This window comes from Hyaena hyaena, unplaced genomic scaffold, assembly GCF_003009895.1.
Source record: "Hyaena hyaena isolate Hyena2069 unplaced genomic scaffold, ASM300989v1 scaffold_530, whole genome shotgun sequence".
NCBI lineage: Eukaryota > Metazoa > Chordata > Mammalia > Carnivora > Hyaenidae > Hyaena > Hyaena hyaena.
Window position 1 is genome coordinate 678,182 of NW_024081163.1, and position 24,500 is coordinate 702,681.

At 35.5% G+C, this 24,500-nt stretch overlaps 1 protein-coding gene across 7 annotated transcripts in view; it reads left to right on the forward strand.

The window, feature by feature from the left end:
• The window catches only part of CENPK (centromere protein K), a 44,793-nt gene extending 26,273 nt beyond the window's left edge, over positions 1-18,520 (forward strand). For 6 of the 7 annotated variants that reach the window (XM_039255501.1, XM_039255503.1, XM_039255505.1 and 3 more), the window contains 5 exons: positions 8,545-8,627; positions 8,727-8,825; positions 9,167-9,299; positions 17,011-17,064; positions 17,694-18,520. In XM_039255501.1, coding sequence (XP_039111432.1) covers positions 8,545-8,627; positions 8,727-8,825; positions 9,167-9,299; positions 17,011-17,064; positions 17,694-17,852 — 528 coding nt within the window. In that variant the 3' untranslated portion in view covers positions 17,853-18,520. The remainder of the gene's footprint in view (positions 1-8,544; positions 8,628-8,726; positions 8,826-9,166; positions 9,300-17,010; positions 17,065-17,693) is intronic. The other variant, XM_039255508.1, reaches the window with a different exon arrangement.
• Positions 18,521-24,500: the final 5,980 nt, after the last annotated feature.

Consider the following 24,500-nt stretch of genomic DNA (forward strand, 5'->3'; position numbering starts at 1 on the left):
CTCTTATCCATCCTCATCACAGCTGCCAGGGTAAGGGAAGGTGTTTGTGGAAAGTAGGCCTTAGGGAAGGGGCTGCTATACACCATCAGTTAGCAAAGGTGTATGTACTAACTTATCTTCTGCCCTTATCTGTTCCTTCTCTCTAAGTTAGGCTCTTTGTCTCCGGGCAAGACTTGGTTTTCCAGTTATATGCTTTATTGCACCAGAGAGCCAACCATACCTTTAAAGAGTTTAGCTTATTTCCAATACATAGAATAGCCTCTTTGAGTGTATTTACCTTTGTGTCTACTTTTATGATTTCTTGAATAGCTAGGGCATGAAAGACATTTTTGGTTAGTTGATTTGCATGTTGAGCTGTATGAACATCTTGGACTAACGCAACAGTAGAAACAGAATTGTACATGTAAAGATCAGTCTTTTATGACTAGGGGTCATTAGCCTGCTCATAGCTCAAGGGAAAGTATGGAGGGAAACAGGACCTTCTGGAGACACGATGTCTGTTCCCATAATCAAAAGAAGAAGTTCCCACAATAAGTTCCTTCACAAGGTGCAATCATCATACCAGGGCCGGAATAAGGGGACAAGTCACTCCCGATATTGATCAACAAGGTACCCTAGGGGTCAGTGCTCAAACAGAAATAATTAAGTGGGGGTGGATATCGGTCGTCATCTGATTGGCAAGAGACCGTGCAAACTTGCTTTAACCTCACCAGGAGTTTTCTTGACTAGTGGGCTCAGAATGGCTCCCAACAGAAATCTCCCACAGAGTAAGGATAGCAAAAAGAAAGTTGGAATAATAGAAGATAAGAGAACTATCGTCTCAATTCAGAAGTACAAAATACAACCAGTAGAAGTTCCAAATTAAAAAAAAAATCAGAAGAAGGATGCCTAAGTGGTTCAGTCGGTTAAGCTGCCGACTCTTGATTTCAGCTCAGGCCATGATCTCCTAGTTCAGGAGTTAGAAACCTGCACTGGGTTCTGTGCTGGCAGTGTAGAGCCTACTTGGGATTTTCTCTCTCCCTCTCTCTCTGTACTTCCCCTGCTCGTCCTCGTGCTGTCTCTCTCTCTCTGTCTCTCTGTCTCTGTCTCTCTCAAAAATAAATAATATTAAAAAAAATGGAAGAGGAGAAATAATAAATAATACACATTTTCCCAGAATGAAAGATAGTATTTCTTTTTCATACTGAAAAAAGCCACTAAATTTTCAATATCATGAATGTAACAGGATACATCACCTAAAGATCCACTATAATTTTCCTTTTGGTAGCAGCCCTAAGACTAGCAACTCTGGTTTGGACTGGCTGAAATCCACACTCTGGTTTGCACTGGCTAGAATCCAAACTCCAGCATTGGCCTTAACACTCTACTTTCCAGCATTGGCCTTAACACTCTGCTTTCATTTTAACTATTACAGATAAAAATAACAAAGGGCTTGAATATTTAGTTTCATTCTCATTATTTTGTATTTTCTTATACATCCAGTGAGCCAACTGTATGAGAAGTTTTTCTGTTACTTCCAAATTTCATTGACTGCTTCTGCCTACAGTTATTTTTTTTTTTAATGTTTACTTATTTCAAAGAGATGGTAAGGGGGAGGGGGAGAGAGAGAGGGAGACACAGAATCTCTGTGAGCACAGGGCTTGAACCCACAAACTGTGAGATCTTGACCTGAGCTGAAATTGGTTGTCCAAACTACTGAGCCACCCAGGCTCCCCTGCCTGCTATTGATCATGGTGTGGCGGCTATTGTCTTCTATCTTTGTTGACTTGGTGAACATCAGGCATCAGATTCGTCATTTCCTGCCTCATTAACCTTCTTTTTCCACATAGTGCTTTCATTATGTTTTGGTGAGCTAGTGTGATTATAGCAGATCCCACTTGTGATGCCAGTTGTGCCAGGGTTTTCCCCAGGACCACTCTCAGGTTCAGTGATTTGCTAAATGGACTCACAGAACACAGAAAAGCTATTGTACTCAGGTTTACAGTTTATTACGGGTGAGAAGACACAGATTAAAATGAGCAAAGGGAATACACACATGGGTTAAGCTTGTATGAGTCTTTTCCTAATGTAGTTGCATGGATGTGTTTAATTCGCCTTGCAGTTGAATGTGACAACATGTGCAAAGTGTGATCAAACAGGGAAGTTCACCTGAGCTTTGTTGTCCAGGGTTTTTTATCAGGAGTCAGTCACTAGGCGTGTGGGGCTTCCTTGACTGACCTCACCTACTCGGACTCTAGCCCTTTAGAGAAAAATTGGATTCACCATAAATCACATAATTAGAGTAACTTTTTAATCAAAATGGTAGCAAGTGACCTAAGGTCCTAGGCATACATAAACCCCCTTTTTTAAAACAATTGGCTCCATTCCCAAGTGGAGCTCCAACTCATGAGCCTCAAGTCAAGGATCACATGCTCTACTGACTGAACCAACCAGGCATCCCTCCATAAACACTTATCAGACATATTCTTAGGTGTCAGAGCTCAACCTTCAGGAGTCCATTAGGGACCTATCCTGAAGAAGGTAAAATGTGCAGTTTATGAAACCTTATCTTGCTCAGTTAACTGTTTCTTGCATACTTGTCTTTATTCTCTTAACAGTGTCTTTTAAAGACCATAAATTCTCAATTTGATTAACTCGATTTTATCAGGTGGTTTTTTTTTTTTTTTTTTTTTTTTTTAAGGTTTGTGCTCAAATAAACATAAGAAATATTTGCACAGGGGCACCTCTCTGGCTCAGGCAGAAGAGCATGTGACTCTTGGTGTTGAGGTTGTGAGTTAAAGCCCCACATTGGGTGTAGAGATTACTTAAAAAAACATATTTCTTTAAGTCTGTTTATTTTGAGAGAGGGGAGGAAAGAGAGAATCCCAGTCTCCATGCTCCGTGTGCAGAGCCCGACATAGGGCTTGATCATGACCTGAGCTGAAACCAAGAGTGAGATGCTTAACCGACTGATCCACCCATGTGCCCCAAAAATAAAATAAAAAAAAAATTACCCAAATTAAAGTCACAGAGAGTTTTTTAAATGTTTTCTTTAAAAATTTTTTAAGTTTCACAATAATGATCTATTTTGAATTCGTGTTTTTATATGGAATAAGTTACTGATAAAGTTATATTTTCTTTCATATGGATACTAATTATAGGCGTTCTGACACAAATTTTTGAAAAAATTATCTTTTCTTTTTTGAATTTCCTTTGTATGTTTTTTGAAAATTAATTGATGGCATATATGTAGATCCATTTCTAGACTCCCCATTTGTTCTTCATTCTTTGGTTTATTTCTCTTCCTTTTATTCTGTGTTTCTTCTGTCTTTAGGTCAATACCACATTGTTTTATGGGTGCTTGGCTCAGTCGGTTGAGTGTCAGGTTAGGCTTTGGTTTTTGACTCAAGTCAGGATCCTAAGGTTGTGGGATTAACCCCCACATTGGGCTCCACACTGTACATGGAGCCTGCTTGAGATTCGCTTTCCCTCTACCGCTTTCCCCCACTTGCTTGCTCTCTCTCAAAATAAAAAAATAATTTTTTTTTGAAAACCACATTGTTTTATTTACTGAAGCTTTATATTAAATCTTGAAATAAAATAGGATGCATTTTCTATCTTTGTTCTTTATCAAAATTGTTTTATATTTTCATATAAATTAGAGTTGGCTGGTCATTCTATCCCATAAAAAGCTCACTGAATTTTGACGGAGATTGCCCTGATTCTGTAGTTTAATTTGAGGACAATTGACATCTTTAACATATGAGTCTCAATTCAGATCCAGGAGCCCTATATGATCTCGGCATTTACTTAGGTCTCCATTTGTTTAGGATTTTTAAGATTCATATCATCGATGTTTTATAATTCACTATGTTAAAGGCTAAAAAAGAAAAAAAGATATTCAGTCATCTCGTGAATTCAGAAAGAATGTGACAAAATTCAATATTCTAGATTTTTTTTAATTTTTATTTTTTCTTAAGCATTTCTCCCTAAACAGAGGGCTTGAACTCATGACCCCAGGATCAAGAGTCTCATGCACTCTCAACTTAGCCATCCAGATGTCCCAATTCATGGTTTTTAAAAAAAGATTTAATAAGTTGTAATAGAGGTGTGCAGGCTTTATGCATTTTTGTCAAATTCATCCTTTTAGCATTTCATATTTTTAATGTAATTAAAGTGGTATTCTTTTTTTAGTTGTCAATTATGTATTGCTGGTACATACAAATACAATTAATATTTATATATTGGTCCTAGTATGATAAAGCCCTTTTTTCTAGTAGCTTTTTTGTAGGTGCTATGAGATTTTCTACATAGCTAGTCATGTCATCTGAGATCAGAGGGACATGCATTTATTCCTTTCCATCTTGATGCCTTTTATATGTTTTTCTTTTTTTTTTTAATGTTTTATTTATTTCTGAGAGAGAGAGAGAGAGAGAGAGAGAGAGAGACAGCATGAACAGGGGAGGGGCAGAGAGAGAGTGAGATACAGAATCTGAAACAGGCTCCAGGCTCTGAACTAGCTGTCAGCAGAGTCCCATGCGGGGCTCAAACCCACGAACTGTGAGATCATGACCTGAGCCGATGTCGGACGCTTAACCAACTGAGCCAACTAGGCACCCCTGTTTTTCTTGCATTATTGTATTACTCTAGGACTTTCAGAAATATAATAAAACTGGTGGAGATGGACATTTTTTGCCTTGTTCCTCACCATAGTGGATAGCATTTTCTCTTTCATCATTGTGATGTTAGCAGTAGGTTTTTCATAGATGCCCTTGGGAAATTACCTTCTTTTTTTTTTTTTTTTTGTGAGAGAAACAGAGCATGTGTGTGTGTGTGTGTGTGTGTGTGTGTGTATGTGTGTTAGCATAAGCCAGGGAGGGGCAGAGTGAGAGGGAGAAGGAATCTTAAGCAGACCCAATGCCCAGCACGAAGCCTGACTCAGAGCCTGATCTCATCACAGTGAGTTGGACATTTAACAGACTGATCAACCTAGGAGCCCCAGAAATTACCTTTTAATACAAGTAATGAAGTCTTTTCTAAAATTATAAATTATTATTGAATTTTCTCATTTTTTTTTCTGAATTCATGGAGAAGAATGTTTTCTTCTAATTTAGTCTGTTGATGTAATAAGTTACATTGATTTAAGCATAGGGTATTATAGTAGTTTCAGGTATACAATATAATGATTCAACCATTCTATACATTTCTTAGGTCTTATCGAGATAACTGTACTCTTAATCCCTTTTATCTGTTTTCCCTATCATTCCACCTACCTCCCCTCTGGCAACCCAGTTTGTTCTCTGTATATTTAAGACTCCTTTTTTCTCTTTGTTTGTTTCTTAAATTCCACATACAGGTGAAATTTATATGGTATAGTCTTTCTCCATTTGACTTATTTTACTTAGCATTATACCCTCTAGATCCATCCATATTGTTGCAGATGGTAAGATGTCATTCTTTGTTTATGGCTGAGTAATAGTCCATAGTATAGATATGCCATGTCTTCTTTATCCAGTTGTCTGTTGAAGGGCATTTGAGTTACTTTCATATCTTGGCTGTTGTATATATACAATAAATATAGGGATGCATATATCGTTTTGAAATAATGTTTTTGTTTTCTTTGGGTATATACACAGTAGTGGAATTACTGGATCATATGGTAATTCTCATTTTAATATTTTGAGCAATTTCCATACTATTTCCCACAGTGGCTACATCAATTTGCATTCCTACCAACAGTGCATAAGATTTCCTTTTTCTCCACATCCTTACCATTACTTGTTATTTCATATGTTTTTTATTTTAGCCATTCTGACAGGTGTGTAGTGATATCTCATTGTTTTAATTTGCATTTCCCTAATGATTAGTGATATTGAGCAACATTTCATGTGTCTTTTGGCCATCTAAATGTCCTTTTTGGAAAAGTGATTATTCAGGTCCTCTGCTCAGTTTTAATTGGATTATTAATTTTTGTTGGCACTGAGTTGTATAAGTTCCTTACATAGTTAGATGCGAACCCCTTATCATATATATATCATTGGCAAAAATCTTCTCCCATTTAGTATGTTGCCTTTCTGTTTTGCTGACGGTTTCCTTGGCTGTGCAAAAGCTTTTTAGTTTGGTATGGTCTCAATAGTTTAATTTTGTTTTTTTTAAACAATATTTATTTATTTTTTATTTATTTTTAGTTTTTTAAAAATGTTTATTTTTGAGAGAGAGAGATAGAACAGAGCACAAGCGGGGGGCAGAGAGAGGGAGACACAGAATCCCAAGCAGGCTCCAGGCTCTAAGCTGTCAGTACCACACCCAATGCAGGGCTCAGACCCACGAGCCCTGAGATCATGACCTGAGCTGAAGTCGGATGCTTAACCAACTGAGCCACCCAGACACCCCTCATTTTCCTTTTGTTTCTCTTGCTAGAGGAATCATATCTAGAAAAATATTTCTATGGCTCATGTCAAAGAAATTACTTACCTATGTTTTCTTTTAGAAATTGTATGGTTTTAAGTCTTACATTAAGGTCTTTAATCTATTTTGAGTTTATTTTTTTGTGTAAGGTATAAGAGAGTGGACCAGTTTCCTTCTTTTGCATTAGTTCTTCAGTTTTCCCAACACCATTTTTTGAAGAAATGGTTTTTTCCCATTGTGTATTCTTGCCTCCTTTGTCGTAGATTAATTGACCATGAAAGTATGGATTCATTTCTGGACTCTATTCTGTTCTATTGATCTTTATCTGTTTTTGTGCCAGTATCCTACTGTTTTAGTTACCACAGCTTTGTACTATATTTTGAAATCTGGGATCGTGATGTCTCCAGTTTTTGTTCTCTTTCAAAATTGCTTTGGTTATTTGAGGTTTTTGAAGGGTTCTATATAGGATTATTTGTCCTAGTTCTGTGAAAACTGTTCTTGGTATTTTGATGGGGATTGCATTAAATCTGCAGATTGCTCTGGCACTATAAACATGTTAACAATATTGCTCTTCTTGTCCATGAGCATGAAGTATCTTTCCATTTATTTGTGTCTTCTCCGTTTTTTTCATTAGTGTTTCATATTTTTCAGAATATAGATCTTTGACCTCATTGGTTAAGTTTATTCCTAGTATTTTATTCTTTTTGTTGCTGTTGTAAATGGAATTGTTTTCTTTTCTTTTTTTAAATATTTTTTAACATTTATTATTGAGAAACAGAGCATGAGCAGGGAGGAGCTAGAGAGGGGCAGAGAGAAAAAGGGGGACACAGAATCTGAAGCTGGCTCCAGGCTCTGAGCTGTCAGCACAAGAGCTCAACGTGGGGCTTGAATCCACAAGCTGTGAGAACAAGCTGTGAGATCATGACCTGAGCTGAAGTCGGACACTTAACTGACTGAGCCACCCAGGCGCCCCTCTTTCCAGTTTCTTGAATTGTGTATTTTTAAAAATAAACCCATTTTATTTACACCTTTGGTTTATTTGGTTATTTCTCCCTTTTTTTGTATGGTTTCTCTAAGGTTTATAACAGACATCATTGTTTTGTTTATTTATTTATTCTTTTACATTTTTATTTTATTTTTGAGAGAGAGAGTACGAGTGGGAGAGGCACAGAGCGGGGTATAGAAGACCTAAAGCAGGCTCTGTGCTGACAGCAGAGAGCCCAGTGTGGGGCTCGAACTCAGAAACTGGGAGATCATGACCTGAACCAAAATTGCATGTTCAACTGACTGAGCCACCCAGGTGCCCCTGTAACAGATAACCTTAAATTATCACTGATTTAAATGTGTAAAAAGCTCTGGTAAACTGTTGACATCAAGAAAGTGCAATACTAGCTAATATGTTAAAAAACCAAAAAGATACTAGGAAAAAAATCCAAATGTTCCTGTAATTTGCTGTAGCCACATAGTCTTCTTTGGTGTTCCTTGAATATCTCACACATACTCTTGCTTCAGTGCCTTTGTACCTACTGTCTTTCTGTGTGGAACATTGTTTTGCTAGATATTGTCAGTGTCATGTCTCTTGTCTTTATCTGCTGTGGTACTGTTAACTTGATCAGAGAGGTCTCTCTCTACCATATTACCTAAAAGAGCCATTCCTGCTCCTCATTTCTGTGCTCCTATTTTGACTTATTTTTTCTTCATGATACTGATCACTCTCTGCAGTTATATATTTGCTTGTTTGGATTCTCCTCTTTGTTCATCTTTGAATCCTTGGCTCTCTCAATCTTGCGTGGTAGTCAGTGATCAATAAATATTTGTTAAATGAGTGATAATCATTCATATTTGTTTTGTATGTTTAGATTGTAAACAATCACCCAATCTACCTGAATACCGAAAACTTACCATTTAATTGCCTTTTAGTATGAAATTCAAATTTATAGCTCAAAACCACTTCTTATATTTTTGAATTTAACAAATGACATATTACAGAGAACTTAATATCTGCTGTCTATTTTTCTTTCATAGACTTTCTGATGGTCTTTTTGCTCTCAATTTCTGAATATCCTAAGCAAATAATGTAAATTTCACTCTTGTTCAGAAATATAACTGTCTATGGGATTATAGACTAAGGAATTAATTTGAATTATTTTGTTCTAGTTCCAAAAATTGAGACATGATCTTGAATTGGTACTCTCTACTATTCAGTCAAAGAATGAAAAGTTAAAGGAAGACTTGGAAAGGTATATTTATATTATAATTACCTCTAATCACAGATATATGTTGAATTGGCATTATTGTTTTATTGGGCTACTGTCGGTTTTGTTTTTCCATGTTTAAAGGGAGCAACAGTGGTTGGAGGAACAACAACAGATATTGGAATCTCTTAATGTACTACACAGTGAATTGAAAAATCAGGTTGTGACAATTTCTGAATCGAGGTATTAATTTTGTATTCTAGGTTTTTGAAATAGGAAAAAGTTTTTTTTAATGTAACATGAAATACATAGATAAAAAGAGGGGAAATGTTATTAAAAATCATGAGTTTTACTTTAATTTTTGCCAACTGTTAGTTACATGGTTTTTTATTAATGGCTTGACATGTAGTTTCCTTATATGTTAAATAGAGAATTTTACTTTCATAAAGTCAGTTACTTGGTTTGAACAAATGAAGTTTGAACAAAGTGTTTCATCAACTTTATGAGTAACTGGTTACATATACTCATTATCTTATGTATTTTATCTGTAAAATATTTCTCTTAATTTTTAAAAAATCTGTTAGAATCTTTGATGACCTGAACACTAAAATCCATGGTATAAAAGAATTTAAGGAAAAGCTCTTGATTACTTTGGGTGAATTTCTGGAAGATCATTTTCCTCTGCCTGATAGAAATGTTAAAAAGAAAAAGAAAAAGGTAAGTTTTAAAGAACAAATTCATGTAGATATTTGTATATGAGATTGTTTCACATAGGTTCAAATGTAAATTTTCTGATAAATTTTTGTAGTTTGTTATACATTTCAAAGACACACACAGATACATGTAAAGAAATCTTCCAACATCACATTACAATATTTTTTGAAAAATTAGAAGTAACCTAGTTTGTCAATAAATTAGAATTAAATACATTTTTTAAATATTGTATCCATATAGTGGGGGGAATGTACCTTTTTAAAATAACATATTGAACTACCAAAAAAGTTCTTAACATGCTCACAATTTATTATTAAATGGATAAAAAACAGCTAGCTAAATTTTATTAGTCTAATTTGTACTAAAAAATGTAATAGTGTCTACGTATGGGTGTTAGGATTTTAGTGAGATTTGTTTTTGTTGTTTTCCAAATTTTCCATGATGAGCATATGAAACATTTAAAATCAAAAGATATCTGTTAGTTAATAGAAGTTCTTAACTATTTGACTAGTGGTTATGAGGGAATAAACCTTTTTCACAAAAGCAAATAAATACTTCATTTGGTGACAGAAGATTGAAAATACTTTAATTCCTTTTTAAAAATAGTGTCTAATGTAAGTAAAGAGAGCTTGTGGAAGTGGGGAAGGCATTGAAATTGGTACCAGAATTATTTTTCTAAAAATACATATTTTAGGGGTGCCTGGGTGGCTCAGTAGGTTAAGTGTCTGACTTTGGCTCAGGTCATGATCTCGCGGTTCGTGGGTTTGAGCCCCGTGTCGGGTTCTGTGCTGGCAGCTCAGAGCATGGAGCCTGTTTCCAATTCCGTGTCTTGCTCTCTCTCTCTCTCTCTCTTTGCCCCTCCCCCGCGCATGCTCTGTCTCTGTCTCAGAAATAAACTATAAAAAATTTTTTTAAAAATAAAAATACATATTTTAATTATTTTTAAACATAAAACTTATGGCTCCTTTCTGGATGAAGTCTTTAAACTCCTTAGAGTAATCAATTTATATTCTGGACTTTGTCTCTTTAGCCTCCTTTCTAACCATTCTTTATTTATGTCTTGCATGAATCCATTCAACTGTATCCTGTAGTTCCAGAAAGTATGCAATGACCTGTCACTTTTTGTGTCTTCTGTGTTCTGTTCCTTCTGCTTACAAAACATTTCGTATCTGATGAAGATGGCAAATTCTTACTTAAGGCACATCAAACATCATCCTTTGTATGAAGTATTAAATGAAGTTTATGTGTCATTTTATTAGTATTATCACATGATTTTATAGCAATCATTTGTATCTATCTCTCTGTTCACCTACTGTGCACTCTGAGCTCCTTCATGTGTTGAATTCATCTTTGTAGGTCTATTATCTTGCATATGTATTCTAGTATCTTCTGAGTTCTTATTTATTTTTATAGATGTTTATTCAATTAAAACAATTTTTCAATGTTTTATTTATTTCTGAGAGAGAGAGGGAGAGACAGCGTGAGCAGGGGAGGGTCAGAGAGAGAGGGAGACACATAATCTGAAGCAGGCGCCAGGCTCTGAGCTAGCTGTCAGCACAGAGCCCAACGTAGGGCTTGTCCCATGAACCGTGAGATCGTCACCTGAGCTGAAGTCGGACGCTGACCGACTGAGCCACCCAGGTGCCCCCTTTTATTCATTGTAGAGAGAGCAAGTGAGCATGAGTGGGGGAGGGGAAGAGAGATGAGGACAGGATCTGAAACGGGCTCTGAGCTGACAGCAGTGAGCCTAGTGCAGGGCTTGAACTCAGGAATTGTGAGATCATAACCTGAGCCAAACTTGGATGCTCAGCTGACAGCCACCCAGGCACCCCCATGAATTAATATTTATTGAATGACTCTGAATATATTAGGAAAAGAATAGGATATTCCCTGTTTTCTTATAATCTCTGTGTTTTGTTATTCTTCCCCTTCCTCATTGTAACTGTCTCCCATTCTGTCCATTGTTACTTATATACCTTGTTCATTTTTAAAATTGTTGACAGTATTCTGTTAACCATTTCATTAATTTCATGATTCCCTATCTCTTTTTTTTTCTTAAATAGTTTATTGTCAAGTTGGTTTCCATATATCACCCAGTACTCATCCCCACAAGTGCCCTCCTCCATGCCCATCATTCCCCTTCCCTCTCCCCCACCCCCATCAACCCTCAGTTTGTTCTCAGCCTTCAAGAGTCTCTCATGATTTGCCTCCCTTCCTCTCCCCAACTATTTTTCCCCTTCTTCTCCCCCATGGTCTTGCGTTAACTTCCTCCTTTTCTTCCTTTTAAAATTTTTTAACGTTTATTTATTTTTGAGAGACAGGGAGAGACCGAGCATGAGTGGAGGAGGGGCAGAGAGAGAGGGAGACAGAGTCCGAAGCAGGCTCCAGGCTCTGAGCTGTCAACACAGAGCCTGACACGGGACTTGAACCCACAGACTGTGAGATCATGACCTGAGTTGAAGTCGGACGCTTAACTGACTGAACCACCCAGGTGTCCTGCGTTAAGTTCCTCCTAATCCACCTATACGTGGAAACATGTGGTATCTGTCCTTCTCTGCCTGACTTATTTCGCTCAACATAACACCCTCAAGTTCCATCCACATTACTACACATGGCCAGATTTCATTCTTTCTCATTGCCATGGAGTATTCCATGGTATAGATAAACCACATCTTCTTGATCCATTCATCCGTGGATGGACACTTAGGCTCTTTCCATGTTTTAGCTATTGTGGAGAGTGCTGCTATGAACATTGGGGTACATGTGCTCCTATGCCTCAGCATTTCTGTATCCCTTGGGTAAATTCCTAGCAGTGCTATTGCTGGGTCATAAGGGAGTTCTATTGTTAGTTTCCTGAGGAACCTCCACACTGTTTTCCAGAGGGGCTGTACCAGTTTACATTCCCACCAACAGTGCAGGAGGGTGCCCGTTTCTCCACATCCTCACCAGCATCTAGAGTTCTCTGATTTGCTCATTTTAGCCACTCTGACTGGCGTGAGGTGGTATCTCAGTGTGGTTTTGATTTGTATTTCCCTGATGATGAAGCACGCTGAGCATCATTTCATGTGTCTGTTGGCCATCTGGTTGTCCTCTTTGGAGAAACGTCTTTTCATGTCTTCTGCCGATTTCCTTACTGGATTATTTGTTTTTCGGGTGTGGAGTTTGGTGAGTTCCTTATAGATTTTGGATACTAGCCCTCTACATGATTCCCTGTCTCTTAGTGATCATAATCTTAGAATACCTCACTGACATTTTCTGATCCCAGTCTTATCTTGTTTTCACCATTTTCTTTAATCTATCAAGCTTCTCTACTAATAGAACCAGAAGTTTAAGGGATTCTGAAAGGAATCATTGATCACAGAAGCCATCATGGGTTTGTTAAGTCATATTTGATAAACTGACTTTTGAAAAATGAAGTATATCGGGGTGCCTGGGTGGCTTAGTCGGTTAAGCGTCCGACTTTCGCTTAGGTCATGATCTCGCCGTTCGTGGGTTCGAGCCCCGCGTCGGGCTCTGTGCTGACTGCCAGCTCGGAGCCTGGAGCCTGTTTCAGTCTCACTCCCTCTCTCTCTGACCCTCCCCTGCTCACGCTGTCTCTTTCTCTCTCCTAGAAATAAATAAAACATTTAAAAAAAAAAAAAAAGAAAAATGAAGTATATGGACTGTTGATACATGTTACAAAATGATCGAGTACTTACTCTTTTTTTCTTTCTCTTTCTTTGTCAAGCAGTATTACTGGATATATGAGTTGGCTAAAGCTGCTGTAGAAAAATACTACAGATTAGATGGCTTAAACAAAAGAAGTTTATTTTCTCACTGTTCTGGAGGCTAGAAATCCAAGATCAGAATGCCTTCTGAGTTGGTTTCTGCTGAGGTCTTTGTCCCTGGCTCTGGACAGCCATCTCTTGCCGTGTCCTCATATGGCCTCTTCTCTTTTCAAGTGTAGATAGAGCTCTCTGATGTGTCTTCCTCTTATTATAAAGACATCATTCCAGTGGATTAGGGTCCCACCCTTATGGCCACATCTAACTTTAGTTACCTCTTTAAGGTCTCCATCCCCAAATATAGTCACCAGGGGGGTTGGGACTTGAACATGTAAATTTTGGAAGGCACAGTTCAGTCCATAACACTGGGCTTTGTTGTTCAAAGATGTGTACAAAATAAAAGGGGAAAAAAACCCTGAATCCCTCCATCGTGTCATTAACATGAGGTGAAAATCATTTGGGACATCTTTGTAAACACATACATATATATAGAAGCATAAATGAATTGATAGATGTTCAGATCAATATAGTTTTGTATAGATCAGTATAAAATAAGTATTAGATGGTGTACTTGGGAGGCTCAGTCAATTAAGCATCTAGTTCTTGATTTTGGCTCAGGTCATGATCTCATGGTTCATGAGTTCAAGCCCTGCATTGGGCTCTGCACTGACAATGTGAAGCCTGCTTAGGATTCTCTCTCTCCCTCGCTCTGTGTCCCTCCCTGGCTTGCGCACATGCACATGTATGTGTACTCTCTCTCTCTCAAGATAAATTTAAATAAACTTTAAAAAAACCAAGTATTTAATGTAAGTTTACTTAAATTGATAGAAGAAAAATGTTAACTCAGAGTTTTTGGCTCAAGTGATTTTAATTTTAGAGAAGTCCCTAATAGAGAAAAAACAAATTATGAACAGCATTATAAAAGATTAAAAAACTTTAGGGGCGCCTGGGTGGCTTAGTCGGTTAAGCGTCCGACTTTCGCTTGGGTCATGATCTCGCGGTTCGTGGGTTCGAGCCCCGCGTCAGGCTCTGTGCTGACTGCCAGCTCGGAGCCTGGAGCCTGTTTCAGTCTGTGACTCCCTCTCTCTCTGACCCTCCCCTGCTCACGCTGTCTCTCTCTCTCTCTCCTAGAAATAAATAAAAAAAACATTAAAAAAAAAAAGATTAAAAAACTTTAAAAATTTTCATCTTTCAATTTTAGGCAGTATTCATTGACTCCCTGCTATGAAAGATGAGGAAAGTAACATTCTTCTTCCTGTACCCTCATTACGATGTGTTGTTCTTTTACCTTTGGCAAGTTTATAACATTTTTGTTCTGTCTCATAACATTATTTATATATGTGTTTAATATTCATATTGGATTCAATGCTTATGTTTGACCATTTATTTTTGAGTTTTTAAGTTTCACTAATTGATTTGATGGGTTTCTTTGAGAAGTAATTTGTTCAAGCTGAATTCCTGGGCATTTTAGTTTTTGGATTCTTGACTGATGAAAACACTTTGTTTGCCTTAAGATACAAAGGGTATTTTTGGCACATTAAAAAAAAAAATCTCAAGACCTGTCAGGGATTGCTCCATTGTTCTGAAGTAGGATGTGTTGTGGAGAATACTAGGCCAGCCTGTAGATATCTTTTCTGCTTCTGAGTATATATCTGAAGAGTTCTTTATATTTCAACTTCAGTAATTTAACAGATACCTTACAGTGTTGATCATTCAATAGCAGTCTTGGTTTGAAGATGCACTTATTTTTAGAGGCATATTTAGGGCATATTTTATTTAATGGAAATTTTATTTTATTATGGCTTGTATTATTTTTCATATCCTTATGTTGTAACATTTTTTTCTGGTTTGCTTTTATTATATTTTTCCTCTGCTTTTTCTTTGATTGTCTCAAACACTTATATATTAATCTGTGCTTTAGTTGTGCTTATTTCTGTATCAGTTCCTTATTTCTATATCTGTTGCTTTTGTCACTAGTGAATGCTGCTTTTAGAAACCACTCTTTCATTTAGTAAGGTATTAGAGGTCAGGAGATTTTGCGATCCAGCTTTACTATTTTTATTCAGAAATCCCTTTCATTTTTACTATTTCTTTAATGTATTTGTAGTTACATAAAACTTTATAAGGACTCCAAGGTAATCTTTGACTGGTATCAGGAATGTATAAGCTGTCACTGTGGTAGATGACTTTGCATTTAATTAAATGTCTGAACTCAAAAGCTGCTGATTAGGATAAATACTATCTTGGAAGGAGATTTCTAGCAGAACCCCTTTCGATCTTTTCCTACTAAATATGTATAATTTTTTTCAGTGCAAATTGGTGTTTCTATTAAAGCATGGGAACAAGGTCAGTGGGCAAGAAGAGCTGCCCTAGTGAATTTTTTTTTTTTAATGTTTTTTATTTATTTCTAGGAGGGAGAAAGACAACGTGAGCAGGGGAGGGTCAGAGAGAGAGGGAGTCACAGACTGAAACAGGCTCCAGGCTCTGAGCTGGCAGTCAGCGCAGAGCCCGATGCGGGGCTCGAACCCACGAACCGCGAGATCATGACCTAAGCGAAAGTTGGACGCTTAACCGACTAAGCCACCCAGGTGCCCCTGCCCTAGTGAATATTTTTAATAGTTGTTTAGATAAATAGGTGGAAGGCATGGTCATGAAAACTGCAAAAGATAAGATACTAAGGGAGCTATGTAGTAAATATATTGAATGATAGAATTATGACTGTATTTTTCAGCTGGCTAGACCTGGACCAAATAAAATGGATCTTTAGTGAGGGACATAAAATATCTTTCTTGGGTTTGAAACATTAAAGACTGAAGGAGACATATCTCAGCTAGATGTATGAAAGAGGCTCAGACATTTTAGATAATAGTATGCTTAGAGAGGGGTCAGCAGGGCAAAATTGATATCCAGAAGTTAATGAATAAAGTTAATGAATAAAATTCCAGAATCTACAAGTACAGAAGTGAGTCTTCCTTTTCATCTCAAACTTGTGTCAGATAGAGACTGGTTTGAAAAGGAAAAAAGAGGGGCGCCTGGGTGGCTTAGTCGGTTAAGCGTCCGACTTTCGCTTCGGTCATGATCTCACGGTTCGTGGGTTCGAGCCCCGCGTCGGGCTCTGTGCTGACTGCCAGCTCAGAGCCTGGAGCCTGTTTCAGTCTGTGACTCCCTCTCTCTCTGACCCTCCCCTGCTCACGCTGTCTCTCTCTCTCCTAGAAATGAATAAAACATTAAAAAAAAATTTTTTTTGAAAAGGAAAAAAGATAAATTAGGGTGCATTTAGAGAACAACTATGACATCAAGGAGCTACAAGTCTATGGATTATGAACGTTAATTGAAGGAACTAATGGCAATTAATATGGCCAAGACTTGGGGCCCAGAATACCCATCTTCAAATATTTGAGGAATCTTGGATTGCATTGAAATGGGATTTATTCTCTGTCATTCGAAGGGAAAAAGAAGCAATGAGTTGAGTTAAAACATTAAGAGTAAACATTAAGAACTGTCAGGAATTATAGAAAGTTGAACAAGGCTCTCTGGGAAGTAAGTTTCCTGTTCTGAAGCTGTATAAATAGGATTTGGAATGCCATTTATTTGAGATATTTTGATTGGAAGGTTCATACATTAAACTTTCTTTTACATGAGTATATGTAAAATATAAATAAAATTTATCTGTTATTTATTTATAGATAGTCTGAATTGCAGAAGATTTCACTTTCTTAGAGGTTGTTTGAACTCTTTTTTATGAATCTGACTGTGTAGAACAAGCAGATTGTTTACTTTCAGAATTCTTTTAAAATCACATAATTATAAATATTTGGTGTTGGTATACCTTGTACCATTGCATTTAAGAAATACTAATTTTTTAAAAATTTTTTAATAGATATACTCTAATATTCTGCCATTGGCAGAATTGAAATGTTAATTCTTTGTTATTCACATTTCTGTCTAAGACAAACACTCAAGAATCAACTGCACAGCTGATAACACTGCATGAAATGTTAGAGGTAAGTGTTTTGTGTAGTTGTTTTGTCTTCAATATTTCGTTTCATTAGTGATTTCTAAACAATTATACACCGGCTTGAAACAGAAAATACTGCTTTAATTCTTATATATACCAAACTTTATCAAATCTATTTTTATTAATTTATCTTTAGTATAAGATTAGTTTGTTTTCTATACATTACTAGAAAGAATAGTTATTTTTTTTAAAGAACATAGTTAGAGACTAGTCCTTAATCATAATCCAAAGACTATTACTTAAAAAAAAATTTTTATGATGTTATTTAGTTTTTATTTTCACAGTGAAACCCTGTTTTTACATTGATGGAATCTTTAGCTGGCACCTCTGTATTCTATCTAAACTACTACCTATGGGAGTTTAAGGATTCTTTCCACATAGTTGCAGAAATTTGTACACGGTTTTAAACATGTTTCCATTAACTAATATCTAGTTGTTTTTTTTTTAAAGAAAGAAAGTCACTTACTTAAGTTAATACATAGAAATTAAAACAAGCAGTTATTCAAGAGAAAAGGGATCAACATTCTTTGGTAATGAATTTTTAATGTTGTATTGTAGCTGTATCATTTTTTTACTAAATAAGTAAGGTATATTTTGAATGGTATTTTTTCCTAGATTCTTTTAAATAGATTATTTGATGTTCCACATGATCCATATGTCAAAATTAGTGATTCTTTTTGGCCACCATATATTGAGCTGCTTCTGCGAAATGGAATTGCCTTGAGACATCCAGAAGATCCAACCCAAATAAGATTAGAAGCCTTCCATCAGTAAAAAGATGGTCTCTTTTTTCACACAGTACTTAATGAATCTTGTCATTCAAGGATAATGGAAACAATGAGGATTACTTGGACAAAGAACATTATTTGCAAATCAAAGCACATAGTCCCTCTTCCTTTCATCCATAAAATGACACATGCCATCTGTTTATAAATGGTCCTTTCATATTCAGTCAGTACTTTGGTGTTTTCAACTGGATGGAAAAGAATGCAAGGAAAAATATTCTAGACTTAATCCTAATAAAACTTGATGTTCCTTACTTCTGCAGAATTCTTTGGAAATTCTTTGTTAATTTATGATATTGTTAATGTAATGTTTTCCTCTTGAATTTATGACAATTTTATGCATTTTGAGTTCCATTTGGTACTTATATCTTTAAATTTAGCAGTTATAATGGAAAGACCATTTAATATGTAGATGGTTTTTAAATTGACAATATCTGATATAGAAGGAATCATAATTTAAAAGTATGTAGTAAATCTGTCCCATGTATACTGCCTTATTTCCAGATTTGTTAAAAATTGGAACAGAAAAAAACTAATGGATAAATGTAGCATGAAAACTATATCTTAATATGTATTATGTAACAAGAGATATGTATTAAACCATTCTGTTTCTGTTTATTATTGCTAACAAAAATTGTGTTCATAAAATTTTGTTAATTCTCCATGACCTTTCTGTAAATAAAATTATCTTATCTAAAATCTGTACCTTTTTTGGTGATGTGGCATGATATGTTAATAAATTAAATAGACTTTTTCATAGTTAGAAAGATGAGGGTTTTATAGGACTCATTCAAGATTACATACAATCTAAACTGGAGAAATCCAAAAACTCTTAGTATCATTAGTTTTCTAAGAGGATGTAGCGTGTACTTTTATTTGAAAATGCTGTCTGCTGTTTATCATTCACATTTCTTGCTTACCTTCAATACTTCAACTTTTTTAAAGTAAGCAGATGTTCCCCCAAGTATATCTTGTCCCTTTTAGAGAAAATACTAATATTTTTAATAGTATTTTTATTTACTTTTATTTAATACTTTATTAGTTTTATTTATTTACTTTTACATTTTAGAGAATGTAAGTTCTTTTATGGGAACATGACATATAAAGTACCTTGCTAGAATACTCTAGTTGGGAGTCAAAGGAATGAGCATCTTTATAGTTCTTGAAGTTACTGGAGAAGGTAGAAATGGTTCAGTCAGTATAATCCTGACAATAATTCTCCAAAGTGGGTAGTACTCTTGTCCATGAACTTCTTTGTTATTACAGATTACAGAAAGAAATAAATTAGTAAACATCATGATTTTTTTGGGCAAATCTTCATTCACATTTCTTTCATAAAGATATTGGTTAGGATTTTTTTAGTGCAGTTATCTTGTGTAAGACTTTAAGGAAGACTATGATGATTACTTTTTACTTATTAACCCAGGCTTTTTACAAATATTATTTGCTCACTTTTGATCTCAGTTATAAACAAAATAAGGTATAGTAGAATTGTCTTGATTTGTACTCCATCTAAGCTTACAGCTCTTGTAAGCTGTCTATGGTTTTGAGTATGTTGGAGAAAGTGTTTTAAGTTCTGAAGACCTTTATGTATTTTCGCTTTTCACTGCTTTAAGATAATCCCTGGAATCTATAACGTTTGGGGTATTGCTTTAATTTTACTGACTCTTAAATATGATAACGCAAAATATCAGAAAGTAATACCGCATTCTAGCTTTCCCACACCAGATGGTAATGTTAGCCTAATTTAAAAACAAATTAATTTGATGGGGTGGCTGGGTGGCTCATTCAGTTAAAGATCCTGACTCTTGATTTCAGCTCAGGTCATGAGATCTAGGGCCATATATTTGGGTATGTAGCCTGCTTAAAATTCTCTCTCCTCCTCTGTGCTCTGTGTGCACATGCACATGTATGCTCTCTCAAAAAATAAGAAAAAGAAAGGAAACAAAAAATTAAAAACAAAAAAAGTATTTGAGTCTGCCAGAAAATATATTTAACTTTGTTATTGGCTGATGTGTATGCATGGATTGATTTTAGAGAAATTAAATCTCTCTTCAGTTGAAAATTCAACCTAGTTGAATATGACCCTTTTGATACGTAAGATAAGTTTTATGTTGTTGTAAGCCTATGTTAACATTTCTAAGTCCCTATTTTCCTTAATTTACTTTTTGTTTATTTAGCTAACTCTTAGTTAACTTCTTTTTCTCACCATAACTTTTTTTTTTCTTTTTTTTTTTTTAAATAGCCTCCACACTTAGTGTGGAGCCCAATGCGAGGCTTGAACTCAGAAGCCTGAGATCAAAACCTGAACTGAAATCTAGAGTCAGAGCCTTAACCAGCTGAGCCACCCAGGCATGCCTCTTTCTCCGGAACTTATTATATTTAGGTCAGTTATCTCTAAATGACATTTATTCGCATCAATACTTTGAAACCAGGATCAATACTTGATCTTATTTATGTATTAATAAACAAGTATATATATTATTATAACACAGATTTGTTTTTCAGTATATTGACTATTTCAATATGATATTTAAAAGTTTACTTATTTAAGTAATCTTTACACTCCATATGGGGTTTGAACTCATTACCCCTATATCAAAAGTCACATGCTCTTCTGACTGGGTCCTCAGTATGATTTTTTTTAATTGAGTTATAGTTGACATACAACATTTTATTAGTTTCAGGAGTACAACAGAAGGATTTGATGATTGTGTATATTGTCAAATGATCACCACAATAAGTCTAGTTAGCACATGTTACCATAGTTAACAATTTTTTTTTACTTGTGATGAGAACTTTTAATATGCAATACAATATTATTAACTATAGTTACCATGCTGTACAGTGTATCATATTGTATGATATGCTGTACATGTATCATATCCCTATGACTTCTGTATTTTAAAACTGTTTGTACCTTTTGACACTCTTCACTTATTTTGCCCACTTCATATTCCCTGCCACTAGCAACTACCAATCTGTTCTCTTTATCTATGAGTTTGTTTTGTAGTTGTTTCTGTATTTTTTATGTTCATTTATTTTTGAGAGAGAGAGAGTACATGTGCATGAGTGAGGGAGGGGTAGAGAGAGGGGAGGACAGAGGATCCAAAGCAGGCTCTGTACTGACAGCAGAGAGCTCTACACAGGACTCAAACTGATAAACCACAAGATCATGACCAAGCTGAAGTCAGACACTTGACTGACTGAGCCACCCAGGCACCCCTGTTGTTAATATTTTTAGGTTACACATATAGGTGAGATCAAATGGTATTTGCATTTCTTTTTCTCTCTGACTTATTTCACTTAAAGTATTGTCCTCATTGTCCATCCTCATTGTCACAAATGTCAAATTCCATTCATTTTTTTGCAGGAATAATATTCCATATACCACCTTTTCTTGTTTTTTTGTTAATTTAAAAATTGTTTTAACATTTTTTTTTTCTGAAATAGTTTATTGTCAAGTTGGTTTCCATCTAACACCCAGTGCTTATCCCAACAAGTGCCCTCCTCATGCCCATCACCCCCCTGCCCCTCTCCCCCAAATGTTTATTTATTTTTGAGAGAGACAGAGCATGAGCAGGGAGGGGCAGAGAGAGAGGGAGACACAGAATCTGAGCTGGCAGCACAGAGCCTGATGCGGGGCTCGAACTCATGGACCATGAGATCATGACCTGAGCCGAAGTCGGAGGTGTAACCGACTTGAGCCACCCAGGCACCCCTTTTTTTGTTCACATTTAGTTTTCATGAGCAGAGGAGGGGCAGAGAGAGAAGGGAACACAGAATCCAAAGTAGGCTTCAGGATCTAAGCTGTCAGCACAGAGCCCAACGTGGGGCTCGAACTCACAAACCATGAAATCATGACCTGACCCGAAGTCAGATGCTCAACCAACTGAGCAACTCAGGAACCCCTATATCATATTTCCTTTATCCATTCATACATCAATGGACACTTAGGTTGCTTTCATATCTGGACAATTATAAATAATGCTGTAGTGAGCATGGGGTTTCATATATCTTTTTAAGTTAGTGGTTTTATTAGTTTGCTTCTTTGTTGCTTTTACCAAGAATTATATTTTTCAATTCTATAGAACATCCTTTATTTGAAAGTAAAGTTGCGTTAATTACAAGTGATTATTGCAAATTCTAGTGACATTGCTAAAAATATTTTAAGTATAGTTGATGTACTAAGACAAGACAGAAAATAGAATTGTGTAAAATGCTCAGTTAAAACAAGAGAAGGCCGGAAAATGGAAGACAAAGAGAACAAAAGCAATGAATAGAATATAGTAAAAAATATGCAAATATTAATCCAGTATATCAGTAATCATTTTAAATGTGAATGAACTAAATTCACAAATTCAGGCAAGACTGTCAAAGTGGTTGAAAAAACAAGATGCAAACTATATGTTTTCTACAAGAAACCTATCTGAAATACAAGGACTTTGATAGATTACAAGTAAAAGTATGGAGGAAGATACACCATGCTAACATTAATCAAAAGAAACCTGGACTTAGCTATATTAACACAAAGAAAACTTCAAAGCAAGGAAACTGACCAGGGATTACAAAGAATATCACATGTTGATAAAACTGTCAATTCTCTCAGAAGACATAGTCTTTAATATGTATGCACCAAACAACATCATCACAGTGTATGAGCCAAAAACTGATAGAACTCCAAGAAATAGATGAATTCACAATTATCGTTGGAGACTTCAACATTCCTCTATCAATAACTGACAGATTCAGCAGCCTGAAAACCAGTAAGGATATAGTTTAACTGAACAGCACCATCAATCAACTGAATCTAATTGCATCTATAGGATACTAATCCAACAATTGTAGAACACACATTCTTTATATGTTTACATGGAACATTTACCAAGACCACATTCTGGGTCATGAATAAATTTTAATAGGCTACAAATTATGCTTTCAGACTACAATGGAATTAAACTATAAATCAATAACAGAAAGATACCTGGAAAATCTCAAAATATTTGGAGATTAAACAACATCTAAACACATAAATGGAAGATATCTCTAAAGAAATGCTTAAATATTTTGTATTAAATGATAATATCAAAATTTGTGAGATGCAACAAAACAGAGTTTAGAGAGAAATTTATAGCATTGAATATATTAGAAAAGATGAAAGATATAAAACCAATAATCTAAGATTTCACCTTAGGAAACTAGAAAAGGAAGGGCAAATTAAAACCAAAGTAAGCAAAAGAAAAATGATAAAAACCAGAGTAGAAGGCAAGGAAAATGAAAACAAAATCAATGCAGAAAATCAATGAAACCAAAAGCTGGCTATTTGAAAATATCAGCAAAACTGATCAACCTTTAACCAGGCTATCCAAGAAAGAAAAGTGAAATTAATATCAGAAGTGAAATGAGGGGCCATTGTTACCTATCCCAGGAACATTAAAAGGATAATAAAGGATTATTATTAACTACTCTATACCCACAGATTTTATAACTTAGATAAAATGGACCAGTTGTATGAAAGGCATAATCTACCAAAACACACAAGGAGAAATAGCTACCCTGCATAAGGCTACATCTGTTAAGGAAATGGAATCAGTAATAAGTTTCCAAAACAGAAAGCATAAGATAGGAAATGGATGGCTTCAGTGGTGAATTCCACAAAACATCCAGGAAGGGAATAATGTCAATTCTATACAATCCATCCCAGAAAAGAGAAGCAGTGGGAATAGTTCCTAACTCATTCTATGAGGCCAACATTACCCTAATACAAAAACCAGACAAAGCATTACAAGAAAGGAGAGCTATAGACAGATAATGTCTCATGAACATAGGTGCAAAAATCCTCAGAAAAATAATCAAATTCAACACTGTAGAACAATAATCCACAACTGCCAAGTCACATCTATTCCTCATATACAAGATTGATTCAACATCCAAAAACTAGTTAATGTAATTCACATCATCAGACTAAAGCAGAAAACTATATGATCATACCAGTAGATTACCGAAAAGCTGTTTTCCAACACCCATTCATGATAAAAACTCTCAGCAAGCTAGGAATAGAAATTGATTCTAAAGTTTATACAGAAAGGCAAATAATCCAGCATTGCTGCTAAAATATTGAAGAACAAAAAATTGTATGACTATTAACCAACTATAAGACTTAATATAAAGCTATAGTAACCAAGACATTATAATATTGGTGAGAGAATAGATAAGTCAGTGTAACAGAATGGAGAGCTCAGAAATAAGACCCATACAGATATGATCAGCTGATCTTTAGCAAAGGAGAAAGATAATCTGGTAAAGCTTAGTTTTTTTTCCAACAAATGGTGCTAGAACATGTACATGCCCCCGCCCCCCCCCAAAAAAAAGTAGACACTGACATTATACCTTTAACAAAAATTAAATTGATCATAGGGTTAAATGTAAAATGTACAGCTGTAAAACTTCTAGAACATAACATAAGAGACAATCTAGTCTGACCTTGGTTTGATGATGACTTTTTATATACAGCACCAAAATTATCCATAAAAGGAAAAATTGGTAAATTGGACTTTTTTTTAATTTAAAATTTCTCTGTTGAAGACACTGTTAGAATGAAAAAATAAGTCACAGACTAGGGGAAAATATTTGCAAT